The sequence below is a fragment of the Phocoena phocoena genome, chromosome 1 (assembly GCF_963924675.1).
Source record: "Phocoena phocoena chromosome 1, mPhoPho1.1, whole genome shotgun sequence".
NCBI lineage: Eukaryota > Metazoa > Chordata > Mammalia > Artiodactyla > Phocoenidae > Phocoena > Phocoena phocoena.
The window spans coordinates 43,841,598-43,853,259 of NC_089219.1; the positions used below are offsets into that span (position 1 = coordinate 43,841,598).

General features: G+C 37.0%; 1 protein-coding gene across 3 annotated transcripts in view; it reads right to left on the reverse strand.

The window, feature by feature from the left end:
* The window catches only part of TUT4 (terminal uridylyl transferase 4), a 119,680-nt gene extending 109,312 nt beyond the window's left edge, over nucleotides 1-10,368 (reverse strand). For 2 of the 3 annotated variants that reach the window (XM_065875892.1, XM_065875895.1), the window contains exons 1-3: nucleotides 9,919-10,368; nucleotides 9,579-9,855; nucleotides 3,834-3,997 (exon numbers count right to left, since the gene is read on the reverse strand). In XM_065875892.1, the coding sequence (XP_065731964.1) occupies nucleotides 3,834-3,997; nucleotides 9,579-9,855; nucleotides 9,919-10,368 (891 nt within the window). Of the gene's footprint in view, nucleotides 1-3,833; nucleotides 3,998-9,578; nucleotides 9,886-9,918 lie in introns of all 3 variants that reach the window. The other variant, XM_065875897.1, reaches the window with a different exon arrangement.
* Nucleotides 10,369-11,662: the final 1,294 nt, after the last annotated feature.

Consider the following 11,662-nt stretch of genomic DNA (forward strand, 5'->3'; position numbering starts at 1 on the left):
TAAACAAACATATCGATAAGCCTCCTTTAAAGTTTCTGTAGACCAGCTAGAATAAAGATTTGTCTCCTGAACAACCAACAGATAAAAGAAAAAATTAAAGGGGAAATAAAAACATTTCTTGAGACAAATAAAAATGGAAAAACAACATATCAGAACTTGTGGGATATAGCAAAAGCAGTTCTAAGAGGGAATTTCATAGCAATAAATGTTTACATTAAGAAGCAAGGAAGATCCCAAATAAACAACCTAACTCTACCATGAGGAACTAGAAAAAGAACTGATCCCAAAATCAGCAGAAGAAAGGAAATAATCAAAATTAGAGCAGAAATAAATGAATTAGAGATCAGACTCACAGTTATAGAGAACAAACTAGTGATTACCAGTGGGGAGAGGGAAGGGAAGAGGAGCAATAGAGGGGTAGGGGATAGAGAGGTACAAACTATTATGTATATAATAAGCTACAAGGACATACTGTACAACACGGGGAATATAACCAATATTTTTAATAACTATAAATGAGGTATAACCTTTAAAAATTATGAATCACTATATCGCACACCTGAAACTTATATGACATAGAATACTATTCAGCCATAAAAAAATGAGAAAATCCTACCATTTGCAATGACATAGATGGACCTGAAGGCATTATGCTAAGTAAAATAAGTGAGACAGAGAATGACAAATACTGTACGATCACTTATATGAGGAATCTTAAAAAAAAAAAAAACCCTCATAGGAAGAGAAATCAGACTTGTGGTTACCAGAGGAGGGGAGGGGAAAATTGGAGGAATGTGTACAAAAGGTACCAGCTTCCAGTTATAAGATAAGTAAGTACTAGGAATGTAATAAACACTGCTGAATGATATATAAGAAAGTTGTTAAGAGAGTAAATCCTAAAAGTTCTCATCCCAAGAATATTTATCCCTTTTTTTCTTTTTTTCTTTCTTTTCATTTTATCTATACGAGAAGATGTTAGCTGAACCTACTGTGGTAATCATTTCACAATATATGTAAATCAAACCATCATGCTATACACCTTAAATTTATACAGTCACATATATCAATTATTTTTCAATAAAACTGGAAAAAAATAAAAGTAGTAACTTGGGGGCTTCCCTGGTGGTGCAGTGGTTGAGAGTCCGCCTGCTGATGCAGGGGACACGGGTCCATGCCCCGGTCCGGGAAGATCCCACATGCCGCGAAGTGGCTGGGCTCGTGAGCCATGGCTACTAAGCCTGCACGTGTGCTCCGCAAAGGGAGAGAGGCCACAACAGTGAGAGGCCCGCGTACCGCAAAAAAAAAAAAAAAAAAAAAAAAAAAAGTAGTAACTTGAAATTAAAAAAAAAAAAGATTCCTGGGCATGGAGATTCTAAGTATTTCCTAGTCAATATTTAACACTTGCTATAGGGAAATTTACTCTTCTGATCTAACAGTTTGGACTTATTCCTTCTTTAGTACACGTTAAAAATCTACATCTTTACTCCTCAGTGAGATAATCTGTAAGTACACTGCGAACCAAATACCTGATGCAATCAAAAGCAAGTTGGTAAGAATATTCTTAATGAGTATTTTTAAATTGGTAAAGAAAAACTTTAATTAACAATATACTGGATTGACAAGAGGTTTGGGATGGCACGAAAACCAAAAAGGAGCCACAAGAAAAAGAAATTATAGATATCTATGCTGGTATTGGCACACACTGATTTTACATCATTGCTAATCTAAATTCAACAACAAAATGTTTTCCATGCTTCCAAGTTTTCTTTCACCCCAGGCCATTCTTTCCTACTACTATCAAATATCCATTCCACCCCAACTTCTTCCTTCTCCCAAGAACTGACTTTTCCTGCTTCATATACTACGTATCTTCCCAACCAGTCCCCTGCTTATATTCCCTGAAAATACATTTTTCACATTCCCTTTATACATGTCATACAATTTACCTACACTAGCCATTCCCTAACCCAACTCCTAGCCATTCCTTCAGACTCAGTTCCAATGTCACCTACTTATAAAGCATTCCCCAAACTGATGCCTCTATACCCCAACTCAAGTTGGTTACTCCTTTGTCTAAGATCCTATTTTCAAACAATATTGTTATTACTATTATTATTTGCTTACACGCTTTTCTCTAAGAGAAACTCCTAGAAAGGCAGTATGATGGTTTTTAAAAAACCACACATGCCCCAATTCAACTTTTTATCACCAGATCATGGCACATGAAAGGTATTCAATATTTATCTTGATAATGCACAGATCCAGACTAATTTCAAACTTAGGAAAGGGAAAGCGAGAGGAAAGACAGAACTATGTAAAACAGCAAATTGCAGGCTTCCCTGGTGGTGCAGTGGTTAAGAATCCGCCTGCTAATGCAGGGGACACAGGTTCCAGCCCTGGTCCGGGAAGATCCCACGTGCCATATGCCACAACCACTGAGGCTGCGTTCTAGAGCCTGCGAGCCACAACTACTGAGCCCACGTGCCACAACTACTGGAGCCCATTCACCTAGAGCCCATGCTCCTCAATAAGAGAAGCCACTGCAATGAGAAACCCTTGCACCGCAATGAAGAGTGGTCCCCACTTGCCGCAATTAGTGAAAGCCCATGTGCAGCAATGAAGACTCAACGCAGCCAAAAATAAATAAATTTATACAAAAAATAAAATAGCAAATTGCAAAAAAGACTTCCTTTTAACTAGGATCTTGTGAGACTAACTATATAATCCAAACTCTTTCCTACATTATGGGCCTCTACTCCTTGATACTCCTTCCTACTTTCACAGGGTGACTACTGTCATAAATTCTACTAATGACTCAGGATTGCCTTCTTCAATTTAAATATAATCTTGTTTTTCTAAGCTATACAAAATCATACCATTTCTTTCTTTCCTTCCTTATTTATCAAGAATGATGACCTATTTCCCTGTATGCATACTAACAAATATCCCAAGTATCTATTTAAGAACAGACTGATTTATGATTCTTTCCTTCAATATCTAGCAGTGTTTTTACTGTTAAGGCTGGGAATCTGTATTTCTAGGTTAAGAAATTAATTAGTACTCAGCAACAAGATACCTATGGCTAGAACAGTTCCTAATACATAGGAGATATTCAGTAAATATGGGAGAAAAAAAGAGGAAAGAGAAAACTGAGGGGGAAAGGAGGAAGTCTGGTACATCCTGTAGTATTTGCTAATTTATTTGTCACGCCAAATAGACCGTTAACTTCTAATCGGCAGAAACTGTGCCATTTTCACCAACATATATCCCCAGTGCCTAGCACAGTATCTAGAACATAACAAGCTCTCAGTATCTATTTGATAAGTGAGTAAATCAGGGGTCAGCAAACTTCTTATAAAGGGACAAAGTTATATTTCAGTAAATATTTTATGCTTTGGTAAACAGTAGATATTTTATGCTTTGTAGTCCACATACTCTCCATAGCAACTTCTCAAAACTCAACTCTGCCATGGTAGCAAGAAAGCAGCTATAGATAATAAGGATGGCATGGTTGTGTTCCAATAAAACTCTGTTTATAAAAACATGAGGTATTTTACCACAATTAAAAAAAACAAAAACAAGGTGATAGGCCACTGTTTGTCGAGTCTGGGATGAATGAGTGAAGTCAGACTCACAGATGTAAGGATTTGCTGAACAAATGGAGGGAAAGAAGAAAGAGAGGGAGAGAAGAGGAAAGGAAATAGGGAAGGAAGGAAAGATGCATGGTATCTCCACCTAAGGAATATAATAGGAAAAATAAAAAGAGCTGTACTTGGGAAAGAAAAGTTATGAAACATGCATTTTCCTCCAAATAACTAAAACACATAGTATACTTTTTCAAGTCGAAAGATGTGATCTCTTTCTAAGCGTTCTTCTGCTTGTTTCAAGCCTAGCCTCTGCTCAGGTGTCAATGTAGATTCATCTATCACAGTGGCATTTTCTAAATAGTCCATCTCTGAAGAATTTTCTTTATTAGATTCATCGTTCTTCATTTTACCTAGAAAAGGAAGCAATCACTTAGTTACCATCATCAGAATTGGTAAATTAAAATATTTTAATGAAAAACAGACATTCAATTTATACACATATAGAAAAAATATTCTTCCTTTATGCTTTCCTTCATTGTGCACGTTGGTATACCTATGTAAGATAAAAGTAAAAGATATACATGATATCAAAATTCACAAAGAAAAATCTACTTCATGGGTCAAATGCCTATCTTCTTCCAACGAATCTATATCAAAAAAGACAAATATGACTGAGACTCACTATACAAGGGTAACATAACATAACCATTTTGTCAAATCTCTGAAGTAAATATGATATAAAGCTACTTTAAGTCCCAAAGATGACTCAATGAACTGAAGTCACTTCAGTGACTTTATCAATATACAAAAGAAGCTAAAAGAACATATATACTCCAGACCACAGACTCACATGAGGCTCCTTCTTTGCTTTCACTGAACTCATGGATATCTCTATCACACCAATATTTTTTCTTTGCTTCTCTGCCTCCTAACTAGATTGTGATCTCTTTAAGGCACAGACTATGTGCTTTCTTTTCAATCTTTGCATTTCCAGCACCCCTACCAATATATACTTAGAATAATAGTAGGTTCCACCACCAGTGTGATTTTTTTTAATACAAATTGAATCATGTTACTCTCTTGCTTAAAATACTTAACAGGCTCTCATGGAGTTCAGAATAAAGTTTAAACTCTTTAACATATAACACACAGTGCTTGCCCTCTTGAAGGCAGTCAACAGTTTAAATACAATAATCTCAAGTTGTAGTAAGTGCTATAAAGGAAAAAAACAAGTAACTGAGAGGGAAACAAACTTTAGATATGGGGGTCAGGGAAGGCTTTTCTGAGACTTTAAGCCAAGACCTCAAAAAAAGAGAGCTAAGTTGTCTATATCTCTAATCTTATATCCTGCCCTAACACTTTTCACTTCATTCATACCAAATGTGCTAGAATGGATCAGTGTTACTCCAAGTATCAATGCCTGTACATGTTCTGTTCCCTCCACCATCAAGGCCCTTCCTACTTCAACTAGTTATGTTTACCTGTCCTGCAGAATTCAGTTTAAGCATCAACTGTTTCAGAAGACAGTCTGGGACTTCCCTGGTGGTGCAGTAGTTAAGAATCCGCCTGCCAAGGCAGGGGACAAGGGTTCGATCTCTGGTTTGGGAAGATCCCACATGCCGCAGAGCAACTAAGCCCATGTGCCACAACTACTGAGCCTGCACTCTAGAGCCCACAAGCCACAACTACTGAGCCCACGTGCCACAATTACTGAAGCCCGTGTGCCTAGAGCCCATGCTCCGCAACAAGGGAAGCCACTGCAATGAGAAGCCCACACACCACAACAAAGAGTAGCCCCCGCTTTCTGCAACTAGAAAAAGCCTGCACGTAGCAACGAAGACCCAACACAGCCAAAAATAAAATAATTTTAAAAAAAGAAGACAGTCTGATATTCTTTATATTCTCATAGCACCCGCTATTATCTCACATTTTCACAGCAATGTAATTTGTATTTATTTATCTACCTCTTACAATTAGATAATGAATTCCTTGATGCTAATGACCAGATCTTATTCAACTTTGTACCTTCAGATTTTAATACAATGCCTAGACCAGAGATGACACTTAATAATAGTGTGTTGAATAAAGAAATTGATCTGGACGTATCTAAAAGCACTTCTAAAAGTAAATGCTCATAGATAATAAATAAACCTCTCCTCTCTGCCCTCAAAAGCCACTCTACATGCCATCTACAAGAACCCTGAAATTCACTTCTCTCTTGATAGCACTAATTTTTCTAAATAAAAATAGTGCGCCTCTCTCTGGAGGTGATGTGTCTCCTACCACAAGAGGAGCACAACAGGAATATTATTCAGCAATGAAAAAGAATGATGTACTGCTATATGCTACAACATGGATGAATCTTAAAACATACTAAATGAAAAAAGCCAGACACAAAAGGCCACATGTTGTATGATTTCACTCATATAAAATAGGCAAGTCTATAGAGACAGAAACTAAATTAGTGGTTGGCAGTGCCTAGGAGGAGAGGGTAATAAGTAGTGACTGCTAATGGGTATGGAGTTTATTTTGGGGGTGGTGAAAGTATTCATGATTTAGACAGTGGTAATGTCTATACAACTTTGTAAATACACTAAAAAACACTAAATTGTATATTTTTAAATGGCAAATTTTATGGCATGTGAATTATATCTCAATAAAACTAATATAAAAAGGTAAATAAAAAATTTAAATATGACAGATGATAGTAAGAACTATGGAGAAAAATTAAAAAGGTAAAAAGAATAAGGAGTGCCAGAGGTGGAGGTGAGGTTTGTAAATTTTAGATAAGTGACCCAGCAAAAGGCTCGCTGAGAAGGTGAAGGAGGTAAGAGAGCTAGCCATATGGACATCTGGGGGAAGAGTGTTCCAGGCAAAGGAAAAAGCAAATGCAAGAGCCATCAGGTGGACATTTGCCTTCACATTTGAGGAACTGCAAGGATATCATGCAGTTGGAACAGAGAGAAATGATGAGAAGTAGATAAATGAGGGCAGAGAAGTGGGGGGAGGGGGAGTGCCGAAGATCACAAAGGTCACAGCAAGGACACTAGCTTTTACTCTGATATATGGGAAACCATTGAAACATGATGAACAGCAGTAACATGATCTGAATAATTTTAACAGGATCATTCTGGCTGCTATGTTGAAGACACAAGGAAGGACGGTATAAGTGAAAGTAAGAAGATGAGTTAGGTTCTGCTGCTCAAAAGCATGATCCTGACCAGCAGCATCAGCTTCATTCAGGAGCTTGTTAGAAATCCAGTATCTCAGACTCTAGATTTTCTAAATCAAAAATCTCGGAGAATGGAGCCCAAGAATCTGAATTTTAATACAATTCCCAATTGATTCACTTTAATTGCACATTAAAGTTTGAGAAGCCCAGATCTAGTATATTCTCCCTTCAAATATTCACCAGGCTCACTCTCTCACCTCTTACCTTCAAGTGTTTGCTCTAATGTCACCTTCTCAGTGACAATTTAAATTTGAAACACCACCACCAGACACAGCAGCATCATTCCTTATGACCTTTCCTGTTTTATTTTTCTTATAAGATTTATCACTATCTAACTTATTATATACTTTTGTTGTTTACTATGTTTGTTGTCTGTCTCCTCCCACTAGAATATTAACTCTGTAAGTAAGTATAGTTATCTGTTTAGTTCATTGTTATATTCCTAGCAACTAGATCAGTACCTGCACATAGCCGAGATCACCCAAAATATTTACTGAATGTACAAACGGCAAAAGGAAAAATGGTGGAAGTGCTAGGTGGGAGCTAAAGTTGGACCTAATGGAGATTAATCCATTAATCTTTTGGCCACACTACACGGTTTGTGGGATTTTAGTTCCCGACCAGGGATTGAACCTGGGCCCTCAGCAGTGAGAGCCTGAGTCCTAACCACCCGGGCCACCAGGGAATTCCCATATAAATCATTTTTGGGTTTTTTCGGTTTTTCTTTTTGTGGGCCACACCATGTGACATGTGGGATCTTAGTTCCCCAACCAGGGATCGAACCTGAGCCCCCATGTTGAAAGCGCCAGAGTCTTAACCACTGGACCGCCAGGGAAGTCCTAAAACATACTTACCTATTTGGTAACAAGTGTTTTTTTGTTTGTTTTATTTTGGCCACACAGCTTGCAGGATCTTAGTTCCTCAACCAGGGAACGAACCCATGCCCCTGAAGTGAAAGCATGGAGTCCTAACCACTGGACTGCCATGAAGTCCCTCATTCTTATTAGCTTGTTAAAACAAGTTTCCTGAAAGGACCTCTATTTGGTCTACTAGCTTCCTTAAGCTATTTCAACTTGTTCTCCATGTTAACAAATAACAAAACTGCATTTAATTGGAGAAATAATAACAATAAAGGATATTAATTGCCATTGCCTGCCTACTGTGTCAGGGACTACATGAAACACTATTGAATTATTTCACTTAATCTTTATAACAAAGGCAGCACCATCTCCACATTTTAAAAAATGAGGAAACTTAGACATGTTTTAAAGGATAAGCAGCTTATCCAAGATTACAAAGTTATTAGGTGGGGAAGATAAGATTCAAAACCTATGAAATTTTACTCCAGAGCTCACAGTCTTAACCACCTCACTCTGTCACCTTATTTTGTCACCTTTTTAAGAAAATAATCTTTAAATCATATTTTTCACTAATTCAAGTGACCAGACCCCTGTAGCTGATCTTATGCACCAGTATTTCCCAACTTCAATCAATCACATACCGTCATGTTTAGATCTGCCATATCTAAACACTAGCAGTACTATTATTTATTTGATATTGTCTTTAAATTGACTTACTTTTTTGGGCCTTGTCCTAACATACCTATGAAATTAACATTTTTTCTTACATACAAAGGTACCTCTATTAAATTAAAAAAAGGGTTTGTCAATAAACCATCATCTGTGTACCACCAGAAATAAAAAGAAGCTATTTCTGAACTCTTTGTCAGTATTTCTCAAAGTGTGGTAAATAATGATTTAGAAATAGCTTTTTCTGTTTATACATCAAGAAAAGGTTTTATTCTTTTAGCCATAGAAACATCAGGAAAAAAGACTGCCAAGGAAAATTCATTAATTTAAACAGACATGGATAATATTTATAAACAAGTAACGCTAAGATCAAGATCTCATAAGAAAATGAATTTTACAGTGATAATTCTCAAGTAAATTGCAACAGTGTCCTATTGAATCTGTTTCCAGTTTTGCTCCTGTCAAAGAATTTGTTGAAAAGATAAACATATATATTTGTATATATATATATGAACACAGTGCTACCTTGGTTAAAACTCTTCAGTGGCTTCTCAAAACACTCATAATAAAGTCCAAACTGTTTATCATATCCTAAAAGGTCCTTTACTTTCCAATTCTTGTGTGCCTTTTCAGCTATATCTTTTGCCACATTCCCCCGCAAGTCCCTGTTGCAGTCATACTAAATCTCAGTCACACTTGCAGTCTCACATTTATATCATGCATTTTCTCAATCCAAAGTCTAAATACCTCAATTAAATCATGTACTTTCTCGATTCTAAGTTTTTGGCACTGAACTAAATTACCATCTTACTTATCTGTATCGCCCTCACCTAATTAGAAGCTTCCTTGAGGTCTGGGGCTGTGTTTTTTTGGTTTTCCACTGTAAACACATGCGTGACATATAATGGGAACTCAATATATACATGTTTGGTGAATGAATGAGCAATGTATTACCAGGACCACTTAAAAGAAGAGAGAGAGAGAGAGACAGAAAGTGTGTGTGTGTGTGTGTGTGTGTGTGTGTACACATCAACTATAGGAGCCACTAAATTTGTATTTGCACAGGCTTTGTACCTCCCATAATAAATGTTTTCAACCTAAGACCCATATTACTAATGTCCTTTTTGTAGTTAAAGTAGTTAAAATCAAACTAAGGATAATCTAAAGAACATTAATATTAAAAAATCTCTCCAAAAATGTGACTTGTGGAATAATCTAATTTGTACTTACTCAAATCATCCGATATGTCTTCAGTTCCTGAAGCACTATCATCAGAATCACCAGTATTATCTGTACATGTTTGTTGCTTCTGAGATTGTTGTGAGTTTTCCAGAGCAGATTTTTCTCCCTCTGCAACATCAATATTCATTTTGTCCAGAGAAGTAAAGGAGCTTGGAATTTTTTTTCCAATCTGTTGTAATTCTGTCTGTCTCATGTTTTCTTTCAACAGTAAACTGGGTACCTTCTCAGCTTCTGCTGGTAAGCTGGGCACCTTTTCTGATCTCATCTGAGAACCAGGTGCTTTTTCTGCTCTCCTCTGTGAATTAAGTGTCTTTTCTGCTGCTGCTGCCTGTGAGCTGGGTGCCTTTTCTGTTTTCACTGGTGAATTAAGTGACTTTGGTGATTTTTCTGTTTTTGCCTGTAAACTGGGTGCCCTTTCTACTTTTGCCTGTGAAACAGGTAACTTTTCTGCTTTCACCGGTGAATTCGGTGATTTTTTTGCTTTGCAGTGACTTTGATCTCGAAGGACTAACCCCAAATCTTTAGGGCCTGGAACACTGGCAGCATTTACTTTACATGATTTAACTTCTGTTTTTTCTATACAAATATCATTTTGCTTATTTTTTTTACTACTATTCCTATTTGGAGAGTTGGTCCCAATTTCTTTTATGGATTTATCATTTCTAGCTTTCAAAGTTTGATTAGTTATAAATTTAACTGCTTTGCTTTCTTCAGAAAGAGCCCAAGCGTTCTTCTTTGGTTCATGATTTTCATTTTCAGAGGTCTTAGACTCTTCCATTATTTGAAAACCTGCTTCTTTCCAACTGTGATATTGTAAAGTGGCAGATCTCCAGTAGTCTGAATTGCTTCAAATCCAGTTTAGGCAAGCAAACTATTGGATTAAAAAAAAAAAAAATCTGTTATTTAAAATGCAAAACCCATTTCTAAAAAATTGGTTAGACATAAAAAAAACTTTTATAATTTATTCTCAAAACTGAATAGCGGGGCTTCCCTGGTGGCCCAGTGGTTAAGAATCTGCCTGACTATGCAGGGAACAAGGGTTAGAGCCCTGGTCCGGGAAGATCCCACATGTCGCAGAGCAACTAAGCCTATGCACCACAACTACCAGGCCTGCATTCTAGAGCCCACGCGCCATAACTACTGAAGCCCGCACACCTAGAGCCCGTGCTCTGCAACAAGAGAAGCCACCGCAATGAGAAGCCCACGCACTGCAACGAAGAGTAGCCCCCGCTCACCGCAACTAGAGGAAGCCGCGCAGCAACGAAGACCCAACGCAGCCAAAAATAAATAAAAATAAAGTAAAAAGCTGAAGAGTAAAAAATAAAAATTTTTAAACTCTGAAAACTATATGAGGAGTTAAAATCCACTTAGTAAATAACAGTGAAACGCCCATTAAGGAGGTTCTAATGTAATTCTAGCACTATGACATCAAAACAAGGGAACTTCAGAAGTAAAATGCTGTTTTACATTACTCAATAAGAATTCCAACTAAAAGGGAAATAAAACCTGCAATTGATGTACCACAACTAACATAAAAGGAAATGGAACAAAAATAACACAAGAATTCCAATCTATATGCAACACAGGGAATCAGCTTATAGAAGACTAAGTGGTAAAAATAACAGAAGAACTGCAATCTATATGCAACACAGGGAATCAGTTTATAGAAGACTATGTGGTAAGATCTTTCCCACATGACTTTCCTACTAAATACTACCTATTTATACCACTAACCTACTTCGAACTTGATGCTCTAAACATGGGGAACCAACATCAACAGACTTTCTCCAGCTCTGAAGTACAAAGCAGTTTAAATAAATTCTTCTGAGGTAAGAAAAATTTTAAAAACCAACAGGATCCCAGAGTTTAGAAGTTATAGTAATATTCTGTATGATGATACATGTCATTATACATTTGTCAAAACCCACAGAATAGATATCCCTAAGAGTGAACCCTAAGGTAAACTATGGACTTTGGATGATAATGACGTGTTAATGGTGCATCCACTGTAACAAATGTACCACTCTGGTGCAGGGATGTTGATAGTGAGAGAGGCTATTCCTGTGTGGGGG